Genomic DNA, 24,727 nt, shown 5'->3' on the forward strand with positions numbered 1-24,727 from the left:
TCCTATCTGATCCCCATTGTAAGCAGCAGTCCTGTCCTGCTTTATGGCAGCTGAGATTCTAGCTATCTGTATAACAGAACATTATGTCCCAGTGGCTGCACAGATCCTATCTGATCCCCATTGTAAGCAGCAGTCCTGCCCTGCTTTATGGCAGCTGAGATTCTAGCTATCTGTATAACAGAACATTCTGTCTCAGTGGCTGCACAGATTATCTGATCCCCATTGTAAGCAGCAGCCCTGTCCTGCTTTATGGCAGCTGAGATTCTAGCTATCTGTATAACAGAAGCAGTTCTGTTTTGCTTTATTGTAGGACAGGGCCTAGTTGTTTAAAAGAGAAACTGCGTCCCATTGGTCCTCCACTAACAAACTGATTGGATCTCAGGGCACAAACACACAGAGGCTGCCAGAGAGGTGTTGTATGTGTAAGTGCTACTATGGGCAGACAATGAGCAATCTGTGTGCTGATCCCCCTCTCTCACTGCCCCCTGGATGGAGTCCCATGTGTGTGCCCAGCTGTGCCCCTACCCATAACATTGCTCTTAGCCAGACACTCAGCTGGAGCAGCAGACAGATTTGGGGACAGAGGGCGAGAGGATCAGCATGGAGGTAAGTAGCCCTCGGGCATGGGAACAATTATCCCCTCTCCTCCTCCCCCAGCCCCTCAGGTTATGTAGAATGTTTGTGTAGAATGTCACGTCACTCACACTTGTGTATAAAGAGGCAACTTCCAGGTATTCACCCCAACAGGATGGGATTTGGATAATGACTGTCCCAGGGGCCCCTCGCTTGTCTTGCAGCCCACCCCCACTCTTACCCCCTCTACTCCAGTTCCCTTCTTGTCCCCCATCACCTCCGTCTCTCCCTTCCTTCTGCCGCCCTCACAAACTTCTCTCCATGTAGAGCAGGGAGGCCAGACTTGGGCCCTACAGTTTCTGGGGCCACATAGAACAACCGTTTAAGGCAGTGCTCCACAAATGACTTGTTTGGGGGAGTTTAGAGTATAGTGGGTATAATAAGGCAAGATGGTGTCAGGGGGAGGATTATAACTGTGGGATAGTGGGTCTAGTAAGGCAAGATGATAATATTAGAGGGAGTGCTGTGACTATGGGAAAATGTGTCTGATGAGACAAGGTGGTGTCAGGGTGGGGCTGTAACTGTGGAATAATGAGAGTAGTAAGCCAAATATTTGGGTTTTAACCAGGAAATTCAGCTGCACTAGTGCAGAGAGTGTTATTGTACTTATTATACTAGTGATGCACATCTGGTCTGCCCCAGGATCGCCCCTAACCATAATTACTAATAGGGGCTCTCTTGGGGGGGGGGCTGTGTACTTCAAATTCCAAGGCATGATCTCATCTCACCCCCCATGTGATCCTTCTACTTTCTCCTGTGCTCCCCCCAAAGGCTTATGATCTAATTCTCATCTCTCGTCTCATCACACACATAGGGAGGAGGGCACTGCGGGGGGTCACAGTGTTTATATTTGCAATAAGGCCTCTGACCCCTCCCCATGGGGATTCTCCTGTTTCCATCTACAGGGAAAGTTCCAACGGGGGCCCAATCCCAGTACCACTTCCATATACAACACATTATTACAATCACTACCAACTACTGATTCTGTCTGTTGAACTACAATTCCCAGAATCCCACAGGAACCTGGAGGTTGGAGAATTGTCTAGTAGTCCCAAAGTTTAGCATTTTTCCCTTATTGTTTAATGTGATGTTTCTTCCCCTTTACCTCCTCTGAAAGCTTCTCTGTCTCTTCTCCTCAATGGAATTTCCGCTTTGTTTGGCAAATTGCAGAGAATTCCTGATTTCCCCCAGATGTCGGGAGCTGGAGATTAATCTCTCGGGCTTCATGAATAAGAAATAATACTTCTAAGGGATTCCTTTGACCTTCACTGACCCTTCACTGGGGTCTAGTGAGCAAATTCCGAAGGACACGACTAGGAAACCTTACTCTGCACTTTCTCCTTTCCACTGACTCTGTTTGTTATACTCCCATCATTCCCCTGTTCCGCACTCACACCCATCATTCCCCTGTTCCGCACTCACATCCCATCATTCCCCTGTTCCGCACTCACATCCCATCATTCCCCTGTTCCGCACTCACATCCCATCATTCCCCTGTTCCGCACTCACATCCCATCATTCCCCTGTTCCGCACTCACATCCCATCATTCCCCTGTTCCGCACTCACATCCCATCATTCCCCTGTTCCGCACTCACATCCCATCATTCCCCTGTTCCGCAATCACACCCCATCATTGCCCTGTTCTGCACTCACATCCCATCATTCCCCCGTTCATATCCCATCATCATCATGACCCCCTGCGATGGCATTCAACAAAATTGCTAGTGTGAGCAGGGCTGCCATGAAGGGGATACAGGTGGTAACCAAATCAGGGACCCTGTGGAAAAGTGGGGCCCCAAGAGACACAATAACCAGTCAGGAAGGGTGGGGGGATTGCAGTGACTGGGTGTAATTTTAGTAGGTTACCGGCAGGGTTTGGCATTATGGGGCATGGCTGGGGCAGATCAGCAGTGTGACCAGACTATGATAGTTATGTAGTGACCAATCGGATGTTACATTGCATTATATTACCAGCACTATATCAATAAAAGCTCGCTGCTGATTTGTCACTAGATATTTCAGTCCGGGGCTCAGGTTTGCACTGGGGCAGAGCAAAGGATTCACCCAAACATGAGGGCATCTGATGCTACATGTTGCTACTTTTATCATCATTAGCGATATTGTTGTAATTAGTGAGTGATTAATGACTCCTGGTGCACCCTAATTCTCCCTGTCCCACCCTTCCTCTCAATAGAATATTGAAATCATTCACCACCCACCACCACTTCTAGCTGCCTAGTCTCAAAGTGCTTTTTATCCAGCCTGTTAATGATATACAATGTGGTTTCAGAGCAAAGGGACCAGATCAGAGAACGGGCTACAGAAAGGTCCAGTGCCATGCTATGAACCCCTGCTGCCCTTCAAAAATATGTTTATTGCCTCCCGCGCCAATCACACCCAAAGCATAGGTATTCCCCTGTACTAAGCACAATTCAGCAGGAACAGCCCCTAAGTTTGCTCATAGTCTGTACAGAGAGATCCCATAAAACTATGGCAGCATAGGTATTCCCTGTACTAAGCACAATTCAGCAGGAACAGCCCCTAAGTTTGTTCATAGTCTGTACAGAGAGATCCCATAAAACTATGGCAGCATAGGTATTCCCTGTACTAAGCACAATTCAGCAGGAACAGTCCCCTAAGTTTGCTCATAGTCTGTACAGAGAGATCCCATAAAACTATGGCAGCATAGGTATTCCCTGTACTAAGCACAATTCAGCAGGAACAGTCCCCTAAGTTTGCTCATAGTCTGTACAGAGAGATCCCATAAAACTATGGCAGCATAGGTATTCCCTGTACTAAGCACAATTCAGCAGGAACAGTCCCTAAGTTTGCTCATAGTCTGTACAGAGAGATCCCAAAAAACTAAATTCATGCAATTATGTAACATATACCAGCCTTCAACAGGATCCCAGTAACTTGGGGGTTGTGTGTGTGTGTGTATATATATATATATATATATATATATATATATATATATATATATATATATATATATATATATATATATACAAAGACAAACTGTCTGTACTATTTGTTGTACTAAGAGCAACCTTAAAGGGCCAGGACAGCCCCTAGTTTAAAATGACTTCATTCCGTAGGGCTTGCACTAAACATGCTATCCCTTTGCTTTCATTAAAGAGTGAAATTGAAAAAACTCCAAGTTTCTAACTTCTTAACTGTTTGGTTTGCATATAAGGAAAATGAACAGCATATCAAAACTGACTTTGTTTCTTATTCCCAACCCAGGTGGATAATAGAAGAAGGGAGAGAGGGTCAGCTTTAAATATTAACCGTTATGCCACCAAGAAGAGCCTGGCAGAGAGCATGCTGGATGTGGCGCTATTCATCGCAAACACAGCACAGCTAAAGGCTGTCTTGGAACAGGGCCACTCTTTCACCTACTATATCACCCTCATAACTCTCATCAGTATCTCACTGGTCCTACAGGTCCTCATTGGGATTCTACTCATCATCATTGGTAAGCACTGCCCCTATAGGTCATTATTTGTGTTCTACTCATCATCATTGGTAAGCACTGCCCTTATAGGTCATCATTATTATTCAACTCTTCATTGGTAAGAACTGCCCCTATCATTCCCTATAGGTCATTATTAGTATTAAAACCCAGAAATTCGGCTCTTAAAATTACAAAAAGTGGCTTTTTGCCACTCACTGCAGCCTGAGGAAGGATTCTCACCTTTGAGTGTTGCATTCTACTCATCATCTTTGGTAAGCACTGCCTCTATGGGTCATTATTGGTATTCTACTCATCATCGTTAGTAAGCACTGCCTCTATGGGTCATTATTGGCATTCTACTCATCATCGTTGGTAAGCACTGCCTCTATGGGTCATTATTGGTATTCTACTCATCATTGTTAGTAAGCACTGCCTCTATGGGACATTATTGGTATTCTACTCATCATCTTTGGTAAGCACTGCCTCTATGGGTCATTATTGGTATTCTACTCATCATCGTTAATAAGCACTGCCTCTATGGGTCATTATTGGTATTCTACTCATCATTGTTGGTAAGCACTGCCTCTATGGGTCATTATTGGTATTCTACTCATCATCGTTAATAAGCACTGCCCCTATGGGTCATTATTGGTATTCTACTCATCATCGTTAATAAGCACTGCCCCTATAGGTCATTATTGGTATTCCACTCATTATCATTGGTAAGCACTGCCCCTATAGGTCATTACTGATACTCAGGTGCTAATCTTTTCCTTTTCTTTATTCTGCAGCTTGTAAAAACCTGAATGACATTTCCAAGCAGCCACAGCTCAATTGGCTGAATAACGTGGCCATGGGATTGGTCTTTCTCACCGTGCTAATCAATATCTTCATCACAGCTTTTGGGGTGCAGAAAACAAGCCTGTACCCCTCAAGGGGGTGAAGTGTCCTGCAAAAGCCAGGTAACTGCCCCCAGGTTCTGTGCAGCACTAGACCGAATAGCTAAAGAACAACAGGTGCACCAAATGCATAATTTGGGGATTCAGCAGAATACCAGATATTCCTTTCAAAAAAATTGGCCGAATACAAATTTAAAATACAAACCCCTACTTGCATATGCAAATTTAGTGGTCACATGACTAAGAGTTTTGTCTGAACATGATCGTGCATCTCTATTATATAGATGTGCATAAACAAATTTGGATTGAGTTCCCTTTGAAGTATTGGGGCAATGCAGCAATATTTGGGTGGAGCCACATTCCTATGGAATGTTTATATGGCTTTAGAGGACAGAGGCAGAAATCTTACCCTCCCCAGCCACTTTTTAACTTCCTCATAATGTGAGTGGGGGTGATTGGTTGCTATGGGGCCCCTCCAGAAATTATTTTGCAAGGGGGCTGGTGCCCATTGGTTACACTACTGGACAGAAGGACAAAGTTGGTAGAGCCAATAAAAAGCAAGAGTAGAGTTGGGCCAAGCATTACTGGCTCCGAAGGCAACTTAGGCCCCCAAGGAACCATCCACCTTGCACCCTCACCCCTTGCCACAGGTAACCCACATTCCTACCCATTGGCTTGCTCACTTGCTTTCTTGCATCCACCACCATCCAAACTGCACCCCAACCACATGCCTCTGCTGCCCCCCCCTAATTCCGGCCCTGCTATATAATACAGAGTACAAATGCCTCACATACAACTTTAACCCCCTTTTCTCCTATTTTTGTAGGTGGCCTGGACTGATGTGGATGTCTGATCCTCACTCCTCAGCATTCCCCTCTCCCGCTCAGCTCCCTCTGTGATTAATCCATATTTATCAGCAGACGTATTATAGTTATTTATTGTATAAGACATTTTAACCAGAAGCCTCAGGACAAGGTGGTAACAGACTATCGGAGCTGCCACCTCATCCTGAATGCCTATAAAATCCCGGTGCTACAGGGTTGGTTACTAAACTGATGGATAGATAGAGCTTGAGTGCACGGAATGGTGCACCAGCACAACATTGTGTGGATTTTCAGCCGTCTGTTTTCAAATTGAGATGGAAACTCTATGAGTTATAGGGGTCCCAATCAGCATGTGGAGCTGGATTAGGGATAAAAGGATGTCTCTTACAATTTAGATAGGCTTCGGGTCACAGGGATTGTCCAAAACTCCTTCAGCTATTATTGTTTCAACTCAAGGGGACCCTGGAATGTTGGGGACCCAGAGCAAATGTTCTTTTTCATCAACCCTGCATTATAATTGGTGGCAGCCGCCCTTTTTCAAACTGCATGGGGAGACTTTAGCACACACGCTTCTCCATCATTTGCTAAACCATGCATGTTGGGAGTTGTAGTTCGCAACAGACATAACACCCAGGATCATACCCAGGGCCCCTCTTAATGTTGCCAAGCAGACATTTTTCCTAAAATGTAATATATTGAAGCCGCTTATCAAGTAGCGCTCTGGTGGAGCCCCCTCGCAGTCACACAGTCTACCTCCTCTATAGTTGTCCCTAAAGGGAAATAGAACAGGCTCTGTAATAATAAACTACTTTGTTTCTATATGGCCCCCAACATATCCAGAGGTTGTCTTGTTTTACCAATATATGTTAAAACTGCTCATTAATATCTCCTGGCCCCCCCTGCAGCCGCAGGGTCTGTTTCCTCTGTAGTTACAGCCCTGGCTGGATGTTTGGTTGGTGAATGAGTGAAGCAAATGGTTCTACGCCATCTACTGGCTGAATGTGTCAATTGCAATTTTCTGGGGGAGAAAATCTTCTCCGGATTATTAAAGACCCAAGAATTAGTAAGAAGCCCACACTATAACACAGTGGTGAAAACACATGTATCCCAATCATGTACATGAGTCTTCCAAATTCACATTATTCCTTGTAGATTTTTATAATCACTCATACCCCCAAGTCCAAAACATCCCACTCAGTCCAATATGTTAACCCATTATTGTCCAGTGTTTGTGATTCTTGTTTATATCATCTCCTCTGTCAGTGGCTGATATGATCCCTTTTAAGATGTAATGAAAAACAACAGTGGCTGCATCCTTAACAGTATGACTAAGCTACAATTCTATCATGTGCTGTGGGCCCATCAATTTAATCTACAAATTAACAGAGTTCAACTGATCCTCACGCTTATTTACAGCAGGGAGTACAGTATCCCTTATAATACAAGTGATAGTTCCCTGTATAACTCAGCCTGCAGCCTTGTGCCTTTATATGGTCACAGAACAACCCCTCAGTGACTTCTAATATCCTTATCATTTACAGTAGGGGGTACATTATCCCTTATAATACATGAGTGATACTCAGAGTTCCCTGTATAACTCAGCCTGCAGCCTTGTGTCTTTATATGGTCACAGAACAACCCCTCAGTGACTTCTAATATCCTTATCATTTACAGTAGGGGGTACATTATTCCTTATAATACATGAGTGATACTCAGAGTTCCCTGTATAACTCAGCCTGCAGCCTTGTGCCTTTATATGGTCACAGAACAACCCCTCAGTGACTTCTAATATCCTTATCATTTACAGTAGGGGGTACATTATCCCTTATAATACATGAGTGATACTCAGAGTTCCCTGTATAACTCAGCCTGCAGCCTTGTGCCTTTATATGGTCACAGAACATCCCCTCAGTGACTTCTAATATCCTTATCATTTACAGTAGGGGGTACATTATCCCTTATAATACATGAGTGATACTCAGAGTTCCCTGTATAACTCAGCCTGCAGCCTTGTGCCTTTATATGGTCACAGAACAACCCCTCAGTGACTTCTAATATCCTTATCATTTACAGTAGGGGGTACATTATCCCTTATAATACATGAGTGATACTCAAGAGTTCCCTGTATAACTCAGCCTGCAGCCTTGTGTCTTTATATGGCTCCTTTCATAGCAGCAAAAATCTCTTGGGGGGGGGGGGGTGACATTCGGACTCAGTAGCTTTATTTACAACATTACTATTCGGACAGAATTTTTCGTTTACTTAAAGCCTTTTGCTGCTAAGCGGCGCAATACCCGAGTGGTTTTCAATGAAGGCAGAAGAGCGGCCCAGACAGATCAGCAATACATTTATAGTTTTATTTGGAATATTCACTGGTTACTCATGTGTATTTGATGTTGAAAGCAGCATCTTTCTACATGTTTATATTGTCCAGCACTGCTGGTTTTGACTCCTACTGGAAGAGACATGACTTCTGCTACACTGTTTCAGTACTCGGAAAGAGATAAGAATAAGAAACAGCAATAACAAATATGAATGGCTTTAAAACCATTTATAATGTGTAATTAATGAATATTGGGAAATTGCTCATTTTCTATTATTTGGGTTGCAATCACTCATTTTTTTGGGCTTTTTGCATTGGCACAGTGGTTAGGTTTCTAATTGTTTTCCTAAGCAGAAGAACATCAGAGCAGCCTCTTTCTTTCTCCTGACAACTTCCTTGACTACTTGGTGGTCAGACTGGTCAGAAACTGACCAGCAGGTGGCGCTGTTGGAACAAAATTCATTCATATTAACAGCACATGTATCCCTTAATATCTTGGAATAAAAAGAAAATAAATAATGAATGTAAATGACAAAAGAGCTTAGAATAACACTTATCAATTTTATTCTAAAAGTTTACTTATCCTTTAACTATAGAGGAAGCAGGCTCCGCATTACAGTCCTTAGAGGTGAGTGAATAGATCCACCAGATCTCTGTCTGCTACAAGTACAGAAAGCCCAGCACCTGGAAAGAAGACTCTCACTGTCTCTTGGGTCAACCCAGCCCCATCTGTGCATTTCTCTAGTCTTAACCTGATTTGTATAATATGTGCTAAACGATGTGTATAATTACACCCGCATGAATATGCAATGCTTCCATGATTGCTCCTTAACATAATCAGATGAGAGCAGTGATGGGGATTATACGGAGGCAACTGCCAGAATTGTCTCATTAACACTGTTAATATCTGTGATTGCCTATACAGGTATAGGACCCGTTATCCAGAATCCTCGGGACCTGGGGCTTTCCGAATAACGGATCTTACCCTAATTTGTATCTTCGTACTTTAAGCCTACTAGAAAATCCTTTAAACAATAAATAAACCTAATAGGCTGGTTTTTGCTTCCAATAAGGATTAATTATATCTTAGTTGGGATCAAGTACAAGCGACGGTTTTATTATTAGAGAGAAAAAGGAAATACTTTTTTAAAATTTGTATTATTTGGATAAAATTGAGTCTATGGGAGAAGAACATTCTGTAATTTGGAGCTTTCTGGATAACGGATCCCTGTACAAGCTACATTGAGTCATTAGACAGTATCTCCTGTGCAGCTATTTATTCCTTAATATTCCTCCCCAAAACTCCTTCTGTTCTTCGTCCTCCAAGATCTCTCAATTCTTATTCATGTCTACCCTCCCTCTATGGGTACAGCATTCCTATTCTGCCATGCACCCCTTTCTTTGGGAAGCAGCAATGCGTTCCTTTTCTTATTAAAACCTGTGTCTTAATAATGAAAACTGATAAGAGATAACCCATTTCCTTGAGTATTATTGGTTTGTTCATTAAAATCCTCTCCTCCTGAGAACGTCCATCTAGGAGGCCACAATTATCATCCCAGCCCTTGGGTGGTGGTTACTTCCAACAAGAATGGATGCCCAATAAAATCCAATGCCCCTACTCATATTGCAGTGCACTGATATATAGGGATGCACCGAATCCACTATTTTGGATTCGGCCGAACCCCAGAATTCTTTGCAAAAGATTTGGCCATATACCGAACCCGAATCTTAATTAGCATATGCTAATTAGGGGTGGGAAGGGGAAACATTTTTTACTTCCTTGTTTTGCGACAAAAAGTCACACTATTTTCCTCCACACCCCTAATTTGCATATACAAATTAGGATTTGGTTCAGCCAGGCAGAAGGATTCAGCCAAATCCTGCTCAAAAAGGCAGAATCCTGTATTCGGTGCATCCCTACTGATAGAGAAGCACTCCCCTTCAAACCCAAATAAGAGCTCATTCCATTCCAGGGCCCACTTGCCAATTCGGCATGAGTGAAGCCAAATAGACTACATAGAGGGCAGACTCAGTTTGTGGCCCTTAAAGGATTTGTCTATGGGGCCCAGTAGTATTTTTACAGAATAAAGATAAATAAAATAAAAATACAATTCATTTTATCTTTCCATGAGGCATAATCATAGGGAAAATGAAGTCTAAAAGGTATATAGGCCCCTTCCTTAGAATAAGGGTAGGACTACAGTGACGTTTTTGGAGAGATCTGACGCGCTATGACAAAACACCGGAGAGAAATCGCATGCGACGGAAATAAGGTAAGAGATAGAAATGTCGGATGAAGTCGCAGCGTTGATCCAACGCGACACGACTGTCGGATGCAGACGCATCATGTCACGTCGGATCAACGCTGCATTCACTTACCTTGTCGCATGAGATTTGTCGTCGGCATTTGTTGCAGCACGTCGGATCGCGCTGAAAACGTCCGTGTAGTCCTACCCTAATATGTACGGGTCTCTCAGTACAACGCAAGTTCCAAAGTAACACCTGGATAGGGAACCGGAAGGAGCTTGGGTGAGTATTAGGTATCAAGGCGTTCGTAATGATAACGCCTGATTAACAAAGGGCCTGAAATAGTAACAGTCAGACGTTGCTTTTGTTATCACAGTGAAAAATACCTTCCTATTCCCAAGACTAGAGGGGAGGCAGGTAAAGAAATGGTTAATTGTTGGTGCCAGTTGCCAGACCAGAAAACCCCCTGCAAGCCAATGGAAACAGAGTAAAAGGGCACCGTTAAATGTTAAAAAGATCCTTCATAACCAACATCTGAAGCCGTTCTTGGTGTCTATGGGGTGTTGATCTGAACAGGTTCCAGTCCAGTCCATCAGTCTGGGCCAACACTAATGCGCCATCGGAAGTGTAGAACAGTCCAGATCCTCAACATTTCCTCAAGACGAGACACCACAGTTAAGACTCCCAGTCTTCCTTATCTCCGTGTGCTGAAGCCTGATGCGGTAGAGGTAAGGGTGGAATGGTGTCGGAAATGCGAGCAAAGGCACCTGTGGGACTGTCCCCACTTGCTTCTCCAGGGGCCGGGCCCTTTTCAAATATACCTAGTGAAAAGGGGAGTTGTTATGTTTCCAAAGGACCAGCAACCTTGGCCAAGACCAGCACAGATGTCATGGAAGCTCACATGCCTGGATCAAACCTAGGACTGGGCCTAGACACTCGAGGACTGTGCTTGAACTGTAGCCCAGTCTAGGACAGAAATACATCACAACCAATGTAACCTGACCTAAAATGTATGCTGCTGCCACAGCAACTGTCAACTTGTCCACTGTTAACCCAGTAGGGTCCCTGATGTGATCCAATCATTGACCAACTTTATCAGATTTGCCTAATCTGGCCCACCAATTGGGTGGCCAGCTCAGGGATTGATCCACAAACATTATCTAGAAACAAGTCAGACTAGATCTCGAGGACTGGGCCTAGACATTTGAGGACTGTGCTTGAACTGCAGCCTGGTCTACTGAAGACATAACTACATCACAGCACAACCATTGTAGCCTGATCTAGAACTATTGTTATTGCCACAGGAACTGTCAATTTGTCCACTGTTAACCCAGTAGGGTCCCTGAAGTGGTCCAATCTTTAACCAATTTATTAGATTTACCTAATCTGGCCCACCAATCGGACGGCCAGCTCAGGGATTGATCCACATATACTATCTAGAACCAAGTCAACAGATGGCTTTTGTTGACAGTTAGGATGACAAGCAAGGAGATCTCCCCAGACATGTACATAACATTATTGTAGAAAGTGCCCAGCAGATACAGCCATGGGTAACTATAACTCGGCTGGCAGTTTAACCTATAATAGGCTCCTTTCTCTGTCCTCTCACATTTGGGGCAGATGTGATTTAAAGTGTCACAATGAAGAGAAGTGACAACACAATGGGAGGGTGTCACAGCCTCTTTCCTTCCAGGCACCATCACTGAATGTTCCATCAAGTCTCCCTGACAGTCAGAGATGTGCATCCACCTGACAGTCAGAGATGTGTGTCCATTCACATAACGCAAATGAGGGAAGTGATGGGAACTGCAGCCAACTCTGTGCTAATAGCCACACTTCCACTTCACTGTATTCTAAAGGCAGATATGAAGAGCATGTCCAATCTCCTTTTGTAAGGAGTAAAATATAACATTTTTTGAAAAAGAAAGAAAAAAAAAACTTAATACACTGGGTGTTAAATCCAAAGGGGCAAGAATGTTGTGTTCTGACAGCTTTGCTCTGAGCACTTTTTTTAGTAGTTGGTGAGATATCAGTTCAAGACTGCTATTATCAGGCTTTCAACTCTACCCTACACCCAAGGGTTTGCAGATGATATAGGCAGTGCAGAGTCAATTACGATCACAGACAGGGGGGCAGTTTTTGCAGTTGACAGTCCAGATAAAAATTGTGAAGGCCAATGTGTAGAACCCAATGGACTTTAGGCAGCAAACTTCTTACTTACAAGGTATAAGGGATACTTACCAGCTGCTCCGATGTCATGGACAAGATGGCGGCGCTAAGGAGTTCCAAGTGACACGTTCTGACGCCAATGCATCAAAACGTGCAGCGTCAACGTGCAATGTTGGCACGTGACGCATGACGTCATCACGCTCGTTTGGTGCAAAAATTCGCCTATAAAATACCCCTTGCAGACCTTGCCCAATTATAGGTTCAACTTATTGTGTTCCTGGGTGTGATTTACTGATCCTGATCTTGATTCCTGTTATTGACCTCGGCCAGTTATATCGACTAAGAAACTTGCTGCCTGAACTGACCTTTTCCCTGGACTGATAACTTTTATTCTTCAGCCCTTTTTGATACCGTGAACTGTGTTGGACTTGCTGCTTCCTCCTAGGTCCACTAATCTTAGTGGAGCCTTCGGGCCGTGACACAATGGCTCATACATAGTTCTCTAGAGTCTATAGGATAAACTGCACTGCCAATACCTGTACTAACAATACATTATAATATATACATTACATTGCTAGAGCCAGTGGTGCCCAGACCTTTGGCCTGTAGTAGGGTTTATGAATGTTGCCTTTACAGCTGACGCTCTCTCTTGTTGCTGCAGGCATAAGGGGCCCAATCATAACATTTGCAGCCCCTTTATTGCCTATAGCCCATGAGAGTAACAGAGTCTAAAGGGAGGTAGCAATATGGATATATCTGTAGATATGAATATAATGTACCAGTCACTGTACCTTTGCGTCTAATCGTCAGCTTATTAAAGAGATCTGACATCAGTTTGCCGCCACCGCCTGTTGCTCTCACTGAAACACAAACCATTGAGAGGTGTGAGCAAAACCTTAGCAAAGCCCGTTCTCCTGGCTGCTCTACGTATTATTCCCTCTACAGACAACAGAAAAATTATAAAGCCTACCCCAATTCATTGCCTTCAGCATTCATCCATCTGATGACAGGGATACATTTATCAAAAGAAACTTCATACATAGTTATTCATTCAGAGTCACATTACATGGCAGTGTAGACACCAGTGTAGTCTGCATCAGCATTGGTTCATAATCAGACCTGTAGTATCAGGTTCCTTTAACAGATGAATTTCCTCTCCTGTTCAATGATTTTCAGTTACCCCTGAACGGAGCTGGTCAGACAGACCCTGACCCACCACCCCACTGTACCCCTACCAGACCCGCAACCCAATCCTATCGGCATTAGGTTAACCACCCTTCTGACCCCATACCTGTATTTATATGTTTAGATATTTCAGTGATGCTTATGGAGTTAAATCTTCTGCTTAAGCCATCCATGCTCTTTGCTGTCAGAGGGGATGCTGGGATTTGTAGTCTGGCATCCATAGGTTTGACTAGACCTAGTCTATGACACACACATTTGTAAGTAGCAAAAGAAATTCGGATGCACACCTGTTAGTTGCAATTGTGTCCAAACGGTGATTTATTTAAAGCCCAAATTATACATCACAAAGGGGCAACGTTTCAGACCCCTCCAGGTCCTTTATCAAGCCTGTTCAACTTCAGACCCCTCCGGGTCCTTTATTTGTAAGATCAGCTTCTCCCTTAAAAAAAAAAAAAACACAATATCGACCCTTACGTCTCATTATTGCTATAATCATATATTCCTTTGGGGGTTACATATTAATTACATGTTAAACAGAAGCAGGTCTTTTATCCTTTAAAAGTCATACTACTTTTTTTAAAGGAGAACTAAAGCCTAACTAAAGAAGTAGATTGGGGAAGCTTGTCGGAGGGCCCCATACACGGGCCAAGAAGCTGCCGACTAGAAATGTTGTGCATTATGCTTTGTGCATTGCTAATCGAATGTGCACATCCCCACGCTGCCTAATAGTTTCATTTCACACTGGATCGGCTCTGCACTGCTCTGCCCCCTCTCAGAGCCATTATCAGCGGCAAACAGTTGTTACTCTGCAGAGGGCCCACAGCCAGATGCCAAAGAAGCCATCCAAGTGTCGGCTTCAGCTGTCACAGCACTAATCTGTTCCTGGCAGCCCCAAGGGAACTTTCTTGGTATCGGAATCCTTGCCACTTTAATGCTTACAATCTCCCAAATATTAAAGGATAAGTAAACTTATAAAAGAAGTGAATGTAAAATTGATGTAAAATCTTTTGTCATTTCATTATTAAGGGATACATGTGCTATTAATATGAATGAATTTTGTTCCAACAGCGCCACCTGCTGGTCAGTTTCTGATCAGTCTGACCACCAAGTAGTCAAGGAAGTTGTCAGGAGAAAGAAAGAGGCTGCTCTGATGTTCTTCTGCTTAGGAAAGATTTGAGAAAGGTTTCTAATGGTTTTCCTAAGCAGAAGAACAGCAGCCTCTATTAAAAAAAGTTACATTATAGCTGACCAATTTTTAATAGTATAACCAATACATTAATGATAAAATCACCATAAAACTCAGGGCTGCTTCAGTCTCTGTATATGTGTGTGTGTGCGCAATAAAGTCAACTCATAGGGGGTTAAGAGGGAAATATGCCCAAGGGATTGTGCTTTGGAGATCACTACCCAAGAGCAATGTTTGTTGTCATATTGGGTTTGAGAGAAACTGGTTCAATTCCCATTCCAGACACAGATCAGCCTAAATAAAAAAATCTAACAATCAAACTCAGTGGATTTTTTTATAAATAATATTTTTTATTTCATTGTTCACATTATTACAAACTTGGAAAGATATGAGGAATACAAATTGCCATGTGCCGTGTCCTTTAGACGTCTAACTTTTCTGTTTCATTTTCTTCTTTTGCTTTTTTCTTTAAGAAAGCAAAAAATCGCCATAGTTTCTTCTTTTCTTCAACTTCTTCTACTTTTCCTTTCTCTATATCTATTTCAACATCATTGGCTTTTACATCAGGACTGGGATTTTTTTCAGCATTCTTTTGCTTTTCATTGGCTTCTTTAACTTTTTTCTTTGAAAAAGAGAAAAGTCGACGTTTCTTTTTCTTTTCTTTTTTGGTGTCAACCGCGTCTTTTTCTTGAAGCCCCTCCTTTGGCTCAGTGACCTGCGGCTCAGTAATCTGCTCATGTGACACTTCAATATTCACAGGACTGGGATTATTTTCTTTTTCGTCGCTTTGAGGTATCTTTTCCCCAGCCTTAACCGCTTCTGCTATTATCTCAGTATTTGCGGTTTTAGGTAAATCAACCAGTCCTAACATATAAATATATCACTCGGTCAATAAACTGTTCCTGATAATAATCAGCAATATTGTACCATCTGGTATACGCATGGCTACTTTGTGGATAGTCCTCTATGCAGACATATATATTCTTATGAATATCAGTTACCCCTTAGTGCCCACTCACATATATTTTATATACTTGCAGCTGATATTGCCCTCACCCCCTTTTGAAGTATTAATACCGGAGAACATAATAAAAATAATTTCCCCCAATTACATTACAATATGGTATGAGCTCATGCACAGTATTATGGAAAATCAAGAGACAATATTTACCAGGCACATAGATGACGGTATGTTTCTCGTGAGGAGAGTCCACTGCAATTAAAAAAGAAAAAGTTGAAGTTTTTTCCTATATTGAGACTCATACAGTGTGATACAGTATATTTAAGTATTTACAGGGAACATTATGTCCTTATGGCCATTAAGTTCAAGCGCTACTTGTTTTTCAAACTAGAAGAAATAATTTTTGCAATTTTTTTTTAATCTTCTGTAACTTTCTATATTAATATAAATATTGTAACCAGAACAATCAGTGTTTAGACGCCACTTTTTTACCCACATTAAACCTGCCTCTGCCTTTCATGGGGGGTCATGTGAATGTAAATGGCCCATTATAATTACATGGCAAGGCCTGAGCTGATTGGAAATTAAAGGAACTGTTACTTCCAGCAGCTCCTGTGTATTCACACTAAGCATAAGGACCGGCCTGGAGTGTTGAGGCCATAAAGGCCCGGGCCTAGGACAACAAGATTTTAGTGAGCGCCAGTCGCATTCTAAAGAAAACTGGAAACTCGTAGTGCTGTACGTGTAATCCCCAGTGCTCTAGCCCAAAGCTGAAATCCGGCCCTGCATAACAGGTTTTTGGAAGCATTTGTTCATGTTCAGAAATAATATGAGAAAATATATATATATATATATGCTATGAGCTACAATAGGGCTGTCTTTCCTGTATTTTCTCTGCTATTCCCATCATGCACAATATATGAACACCTTCCGCTTAAGGGTTAGTCCACATGAGGAGATTTGGGGAGATTTAGTCGCCTGGTGACTAATCGCCTCTTCTTCTGGGCGACAATCTCCCCGAACTGCCTTCGCATGTCTTCCCATCCGCTATAATGAAAAGTCGTCTGCGCTAAAGCACACACGGCAATCCATTTTCTGAAGTCGCCTCACAAGATTGTCACCCAGAAGAAGAGGCGATTAGTTGCCAGGGGACTAAGTCTTCCCGAATCGCCACATGTGGACTAACCCTAAAGGGAGATTTTTCTATGTATTAAAACCCCTGAGTATTAACTTACAGTTAATTGTTGTGCTCTTTAGCTTCTCCTGCCGCTCTCTCTCTTCTGTCTGGATTTTTATCTGTTGCCTGTTAAACAGAAGATGATAGAAATGGTGAGACCAATCAAACCCTGTGTTCCCTGAGATTCCATTGTATTACAACGTGCAATTTAGTTAATGACATACTCACCAAGCACCATGGAAGAGGAGTATGAAGGCTGCTACAGCCACGAGTAGATCTACTGCGAGGACTATTTTCCCAGTGAGAGGCCATTGATCTGTAGAAAGAGAGAATGCATTAGTCAGTAGAACTCCAGTCACTAGATTTGGACCCATGTGAAAAATAGATGTTGAAAACCCTAGAGAAATAACCCTATTACAATGCTACATGCCCCACGTGATCATCCAGTCTCTCAAACCCCTATGAGAAATGACACTTGTATAGGGCTCTCTGTGGGGCAAGGGAACTGCACAGTTTAACAACAGGAGGTGAGAACAGAGAGTATTTATGTAATGAGGGAATTCTGCAAAGAACTTTAAATAAAAATCTAAAGTCCAAAAGCAAGATATATATATATATATATATATATATATATATATATATATATATATATATATATATATATATATATATATATATATATATATATATATATATATATCTATATATCTATCTCTATCTATCTATCTCTATCTATATCTATCTATATCTATATATATATCTACAACAACCAAGGGGTCGGTGCACACAGAGCACAAAATGGATGCCTAGGTGCTGGAGCAATTAAACATAGTATGGAAGTAACAAGAAGAGCCCGCACACACAGGACTTGAGTGAAGAAAAAAATAAACGAAATTTTTCTCTTCACTCAAGTATATATATCTATATATATATAAAGGCTCACCAGGTGTAGTGGTCTGAATATCCAAAGTGCTGGGCTCCGTAACAGGATTATAGGCCGACGTTTCAGATTCTGATTTGTAAAAAGGAAAGAAAGGGGAAAAAATCATTATTTCAGAAGAATCAAATATTAAATAGATCCTAATACCACTCAATAAAATCTGGAAATGTACCAGCTGATAAACACACAGCTACATAGAATGCCTTTCACAAAACTCAACTAAATAACATGTATATGTTGTATATACAATTGAATATATATGTTCATGGGATCCGTTACCCAGAAACTCGTTATCCAGAAAGCTCCCATAGACTCCATATTATCCAAATTTTTAAAAATATCCTTTTTCTCTGCAATAATAAAACGGTAGCTTGTACCTGATCCCAACTCAGATATAATTAATCCTTATTGGAAGCAGAACCAACCTATTGGGTTTATTTAATATCTACATGATTTTCTAATAGATTTAAAGTATGGAGATCGAAAGATTTGTTATCTGGAAAACCCCAGGTCCCAGGCAATCTGGATAACAAAGTCCCATACCTGTAATATACAATTTTGTGGCCAATGATCAGCACATTCAGGGCTTTCCAGTGCAGCTACAAATAAAATGGTACCTATATATGATCCCATACCTGTATATATTTATATAGATCAGGGATAGGAACTCCGGGTGTAGAAGGAGCAATACCAGGCCCAAGGTCAGCGCTGTACATGAGATCATCAGCGACCCCCAGCAAGTCCGGCAGAGAGTAAGGGACATCTATTTCGGGGACCTGTCCCAGGTCTGGTACATAGAAGTAGTTCTCTGCTGTCTAAAGGGAAAGAAGGAAACAATAACATGAATATCACCGCACAAGGAATTCACCTGTTAGAACATCCAGTGACCAACTGCCTACCTGCTGCTCCCTCTTTGTGATGGATAGGGGCGCATCAAAAAGCTCGTCTTCATCCTCTCCTTCTAATGCGGGGTTAGTACCAGTCACGACCCCAGCAAGTGGGTCAAGGAACACATACTTCTTATAGCTGTTAATAGAGAATATAGAACAAGTCAAAGAAAACCTTCACTTTCTACTCCACACACCACCATTTGTGGTACCAGATCCCTACCCACAATGAACCAATTGTAGGATCTTTCCCAGTATATTACACTAACCCAATGTTCCCCCTAAGCTGTGCCGCACACAGATTCTGATACAACATAGGGTGGTGCGCACAAAGAATATTGTTTGAAAACACAAAAAACTTTGCATTTATTCTGACCTGCGCACACAAGTTTTAAACATGCACACAAAATAATTGTTTTACACACGCAGTCAAGAAGGAATTAGAGGGGACATTGCCCAAAAGTCCCTCTGAACCCCCATCTCTTATCAATCTTCTAACCACATTCCCAGTTCCAGGAACCAAAGCCAACAATCATTTGGAGACTCATCTACCCATGATCCCTAATTCAACCCATTCTACAGGGCAACCCCGTTGCATCGCTTGGTTTATTATATTCATTATCCTAATGGACTCACAGATTCTCCGTTGTGTTGAAATGGAACATGGGGCTGACAGAATTGATGTTTCTGGGGAGGCTGCTCAGCCCTTCTTCTGTGCTCTCCTCATCTTGCCCTCTCGCATTTACACACACTGGGAAATACTTCAGTTTTTCCTGGAGAAAATAAAGAGACAACAAATTTGAAAGCGAGATTATTGACTTACCGTTAAATCTTTTTCTCTTCTCCTACATTGGGGGACACAGGCACCATGGGGATTGAGATCCTGCAGTTGGAGAAAGGACACTAAGGGCAGAGACACATGCTCAGATTCTAGTCGCCAGCCGATTAATCGCCTCTTCTTTGGTCGACTAATCCCCCCGAACTGCATTCCCGCCGGCTAGAATGTAAATTGCCGGCGGAATGGTTCTCGGAGAGTATTGTTTTCTGAAGACTCCTGAAATTTCCTCATGAGGCAACTTTGGGCGACTTCAGAAAATGAAGAGCTCTAAGTGCCATCCCGCTGGCGATTTACATTGTAGCCGGCGGAAAGGCAGCTCAGGGAGATTAGTCGCCCGAAGAGGAGATTTGTCGCTGGGCGACTAATCTCCCCGAATCTGACTATGTGTCTCTGCCTTAAGGACCAAATGACAAAGACAATAATACAGGTTAGGGTAAGGTCACACTGGGAGATTCGGGAGGATTAGGTCACCCAGCGACTAATCGCCTCTTCTTTGGGGCGACTAATCTCCCCGAACTGCTTGCCCCTGTCTTCCACCTGCTAGAATGAAAAATCACCTGCGGCATGGCACTCGTGTCGCTTCGTTTTCCGAAGTCGCCCGAAGTTTCCTCGTGAGGCAAAGAATCGCCGCTAGTGCCATGCCGCAGGCGATTTTTCATTCCAGCAGGTGGAAGACAGGGGCAAGCAGTTCGGGGAGATTAGTAGCCCCAAAGAAGAAGAGGCGATTAGTCGCCGGGCAACTAAATCTCCCCGAATCTCAGTGTGATCTTAACCTTAAATTCAAGACAAAGGATTCAAGAACAGATAGTTAAGGGGTGTGATAGTAAATGGGAGTGATCACCTTAATGACTTTCTTGCTGCCTTTGAGCCTTTCTATCGTTGCTTGTGCAAGGCTCAGTCGGCCATTGATTCTCTGTAGTTGGTTTGTGTTGGTCTCCACCCTCTGCAGAATCCTGCAATATAAAACACAGTACGGTTTTACCAGACCTGTAAGTGCACGTTGTTTTTTTTTTTGGGAGTCACCGTATTCCTCCTCCCTCACCTGGTCACTCACCACAAAATCAGGCAACCCTGGACAGAACTTGTGGGCACACAAAATACAGGGATGGAATCTCAGTTTTACACTGGACACTTTAAGATGGTCATACATGTGGCCAACACGCACATTATCTGACCAACTACATATACCATATATGAGGGGACATATGGGTGCATGGCTCCATTTATTCGGGTCAACCGTACAGATGACTGGAGCAGCAGGAAGTCAAAATCAGCTGCAGAAACGGGGCTCCACTTCCTTTCGGTGACAATAGAAATATGTTATTTATATGAATGAAGGTTTAATGTTAAAGGAGAACTAAAGTAGCAGCTAGAAATGTTGTAAATGATGTTTTGTGCTTCTGTACTAGCCCAAGGCAACCACTAATAAGGCTGATTAGTAATTACTACATGGCAGCACAGAAACCAGTGCAATTAGCATCAGAATTGAATAATCAGCAAACCTGTAGCATCAGCTTATATTACAGCCAGGGAAGCTCATTTTCTGCTGGATAATTAGTGACGAGCCCTAAGCTTAGCTTCTCAACAGCCAATCAGAGCCCACTGAGCATGTGAGTGTCACACACCAAGATGGTGACCCCCTGTAACAAGTTTAATGTTTAGGGTTTAGTTCTCCTTTAAGGCTGGGTTACAACTAGCTGTAAACGGATGCTGGGAGTTGCAGTACAAACTGAAGGAGTGCAAGTTGGGCACCAGAAGCATCTACATGCAAGACAAGACCATCATCAGGCCACCCTTCTTTGGAACAGGCTCAGCACCCATTTCTGGGATCGCTGCCAGCCTCCCACCGCTCACAAGGACTCGCCTGACTAATTACTAATTATTAGAATCCAGGAAGATCTTGAACAAGATTTCAAGATGATTTAAGAGCAGGAAACAGAAAACATGACGGGCAATTATACTGTAAACTGTATGGGAAATCATTGTAATTGATACCAGGACATTCTGCAGTTCTGATGTCTGTATTAATAGATACAGCTAGACACAGATTACTCCACTGCTGCAAAATGGTGCCCCCAGGAAATAAAGCCATCCCTTTAATTTGCTCAATTCCTTTGTAATTTATCTATAGAATATAGGGATGCACCGAAAACAGGATTCAGCCGAATCCTTGTGTGTGGCCAAATCCGAATTCTCATTTGCATATGTAAATTATGTGTGGGAAAGGAAATCACGTGACTTTTGGTCTCAAAACAAGGAAGAAAAACATTATTTTTCCATTTTTTCCTTTCCTGCCTCTAATTTGCATATGCAAATTAGGATTCGGTTCGGTATTTGGCCAATCTTTCACAAAGGATTCGGCCGAATTCAACCAGCCAAAGACCCAAAAAGTAGCTCAAATCTGTACTTTGGCTAGTTTGTACTTTTCAAACCCACCTGGGCTTTAAATTAATAGCCCAATTTGGCTGGAAAAGCGCCAACCTGGCAACCCTGGTGCTGGGTCATGCACGCATTTGATAGAGTCCCAAAGTGATTTTGGGGATACAGCATTGCTGGGCCTTCAGTACTGGTAAATGCCTGTGGGAGCAGGTCCTTTCGCTCCTTTCTGGGGCTCTATACATGAGGGACGGGTGGGGGGAGGCACTTACTGTAGGTGTTGACCTTCCTGCCACCATAATTATTCAGACACCCAAGACTGCAAAGGATCTATGTCTAAGGCAAGGTCTGCCTTGTGCCCTTCACTTTTGCACCTTGTGCTGGATTTTAAATCTTGTATCAGGTGAAGACTTGTATCCAGGGTCATTGTAATTAAACCCTATGGGTCATCCTCTCAATCCTCCTGTAATTACCATTCCCAAAACTGTAGCCAAATGAGCCAACTCTTGCCTCATGTATGAGATTCCTGACCAACATTGGTGCAATTAGATGTGGTGTTTGTGTATTCCAGGAAGGGGACCAATACATAGAATAGGTATTTTCATGATTTCAATAGAAGAGGTTGCAGCTTACCCTAAAAGCTTTTTCTGTTTCTTTTTATTTGAAGGGGGGGTTGGGGGAATAGGTAGTAACAGGGACAAAGGGAAAAAGGACAAAAAAGATGAAATAAGGAAAAGGGGATCATACTGTTAATAACTCTTGTGCACAGGGGCAATCAGGGGAGACTAATAACCAATTACCATACTGCTTGTGTTAGGGAACAACTACACGAGCGCCTTGAACACGATTCTGCCCGATATGACGCGGTGAGCCAAAACGCAGCCGTCAAGTTGGAATGCGACGGAAAATTAGGTAAGCTATAGCAATGTCGGATGGTGTCGCAGCTTCATCCGACGCGACTGTCGTGCATCGTCTGCATCCGACAGTCGTGTGGCATCGGATGAACACTGCGACACCATACGACATTTGTATTTCTTACTTTATTATTCGTCGCATCCGCCTTGACGCCTGCGTTTTGGCGGACCGTGTCGGATCCGCCAGAATCGCATTCAAGATACTCGTGTAGTCAGGTCCGGACTGAGAATTAAAATAGGTCCTGACATTTCAGGTACACAGAGGCCCAATCAGACCACATAGAGGCCCAAACAGCCCACTAAATACTGACTTTCTATGGGACCTTATAGCAGCCCCTCTGGCATTTGCCAGAACCCACAGATTGCCAGTCCGGGCCTGCGTGTAGTTGTTAGACAATCTAATAAAGGGACAGGAGCGCGCTAACCCCTGCTGTATAATCAATTAGACAGTCTTCTCTATAGCGGTCAATGTTACAGACTGGAAAACCGCTCACCGCAGTTATAGTTTGGCTCGGGTGCGCTTGCCCCGAACCCTCCGCTAATAACACTCCTCCAAAACCAGAAACATGGGTCACTCACCGCTCCTGTTTGGTGGTTTGGGTGCTGCGCCCCAAACCTTCAGCATAGGGGAGACAGATTCTCAAAACCAGCAAATTGGCACACATTCAGCAGGACTCCAGGCAGTGGTAAAATCACTTCACTTTATTTCACAAACATTAATCGTCCTAACTAGGGATGCACCGAATCCAGGATTCGGTTCGGGATTCGGCCAGGATTCGGCCTTTTTCAGCAGGATTCGGCCGAATCCTTCTGCCCGGCCGAACCGAATCCTAATTTGCATATGCAAATTAGGGGCAGGGAGGGAAATTGCGTGACTTTTTGTCAGAAAACAAGGAAGTAAAAAATGTTTTCCCCTTCCCACCCCTAATTTGCATATGCAAATTAGGGTTCGGATTCGGTTCGGTACTCGGCCGAATCCTTCGTGAAGGATTCGGGGGTTCGGCCGAATCCAAAAAAGTGGATTCGGTGCATCCCTAGTCCTAACGCATTTTGTGTGTTCACACACATAATACGTGTGTGAAAACACGAAACGCGTTAGGACGATTAATGTTTGTGAAATAAAGTGAAATGATTTTACTGCTGCCTGGAGACCTACTGAGTGCGTGCCAAGTTGCTTGTGTAGTTGTCCCCTTATATTGGGTATGGAGCTCTGATAGGTCCTATAATGTACTCCGGGCAAAGTGTTTTGGCTTTTTGTTTTAGGTACAAGGATCCCGCACTTTACCATGTTAATCCGGGGCAACCCCGTCTTACATAAATAAGTTTGTATAGCGGGATCGCCTGATTAACCAGGTTCTTCCATAATTATAGTGAGGGAGGATTGCTCTTTAAGCCCCATATTTAGTAGGACCACTCAGAGCAGCACTTGTGGGGGTAACAAGTAGGGCAAGATGGTGGCAGTAGGGCAAGATGAATCCCACAAGGCAAGATTGTGGAAATGTTGGATAGCCGGTTTGGCCTTTAGTTTAGTACGCTCTACAACAGCCAATGTTTCTTGGGAAATTGAGAGTTGTAGTATTACCTGCTGAAGAGGTCATTGGATACAGTCTGCAGTTATTGCAAGGTGTCTGATCTGATGTATGGCCTCCTCCCTGCGTAGGTCTGGCAGGATAAGGGGAAGGGAATAAGCCTGGCTCTGCACTGAACAAT

General features: G+C 43.1%; 2 protein-coding genes and 1 long non-coding RNA gene across 4 annotated transcripts in view; 1 reads left to right on the forward strand and 2 right to left on the reverse strand.

The window, feature by feature from the left end:
- The first annotated feature begins 345 nt into the window (after nucleotides 1-345).
- LOC121402094 (ninjurin-2-like) lies at nucleotides 346-6,645 on the forward strand. The gene is made up of 4 exons (XM_041587947.1): nucleotides 346-606; nucleotides 3,881-4,112; nucleotides 4,883-5,053; nucleotides 5,817-6,645. The coding sequence occupies exons 1-3, from the start codon at nucleotides 601-603 to the stop codon at nucleotides 5,032-5,034; spliced, it is 390 nt and encodes a 129-aa protein (XP_041443881.1). The 5' UTR covers nucleotides 346-600; the 3' UTR covers nucleotides 5,035-5,053; nucleotides 5,817-6,645.
- An 8,324-nt stretch (nucleotides 6,646-14,969) lies between these two features.
- Nucleotides 14,970-19,554, reverse strand: LOC108712257. Its single transcript, XM_041589023.1, has 8 exons — nucleotides 19,526-19,554; nucleotides 18,902-19,028; nucleotides 18,694-18,817; nucleotides 18,006-18,074; nucleotides 17,291-17,378; nucleotides 17,121-17,188; nucleotides 16,096-16,137; nucleotides 14,970-15,788 (listed from the first exon to the last, which is right to left on the reverse strand). Exons 1-8 carry the CDS (start codon nucleotides 19,552-19,554, stop codon nucleotides 15,346-15,348), a joined length of 990 nt encoding a protein of 329 aa, XP_041444957.1. The 3' UTR covers nucleotides 14,970-15,345.
- Nucleotides 19,555-19,671: 117 nt separating this feature from the next.
- LOC121402095 overlaps nucleotides 19,672-24,727 on the reverse strand; it is a 6,828-nt gene continuing 1,772 nt past the window's right edge. The window contains exons 2-4 of one of the 2 annotated variants that reach the window (XR_005966538.1): nucleotides 24,600-24,727; nucleotides 20,569-20,680; nucleotides 19,672-19,772 (exon numbers count right to left, since the gene is read on the reverse strand). The exon at nucleotides 24,600-24,727 is cut by the window's right edge and continues 70 nt beyond it. This is a non-coding gene — a long non-coding RNA (uncharacterized LOC121402095). Of the gene's footprint in view, nucleotides 19,773-20,567; nucleotides 20,681-24,599 lie in introns of those variants that run through there. The other variant, XR_005966539.1, reaches the window with a different exon arrangement.

The sequence above is a fragment of the Xenopus laevis genome, chromosome 3S (assembly GCF_017654675.1).
Source record: "Xenopus laevis strain J_2021 chromosome 3S, Xenopus_laevis_v10.1, whole genome shotgun sequence".
In the NCBI taxonomy this organism is placed as follows: domain Eukaryota; kingdom Metazoa; phylum Chordata; class Amphibia; order Anura; family Pipidae; genus Xenopus; species Xenopus laevis.

What these genes read in the sequence shown, in the direction of transcription:
- LOC121402094 (XM_041587947.1), top strand. An exon ending in GATTCTACTCATCATCATTG is followed by an intron (nt 4,113 to 4,882) that starts GTAAGCACTGCC and finishes TTTATTCTGCAG; the next exon opens with CTTGTAAAAACCTGAATGAC.
- LOC108712257 (XM_041589023.1), bottom strand. Translation starts at nt 19,554, where the DNA reads ATGTTCCATTTCAACACAACGGAGAATCT. An exon ending in TTCAACACAACGGAGAATCT is followed by an intron (nt 19,029 to 19,525) that starts GTGAGTCCATTA and finishes CTCTATTAACAG; the next exon opens with CTATAAGAAGTATGTGTTCC. An exon ending in AAAGAGCACAACAATTAACT is followed by an intron (nt 16,138 to 17,120) that starts GTAAGTTAATAC and finishes TTTTAATTGCAG; the next exon opens with TGGACTCTCCTCACGAGAAA.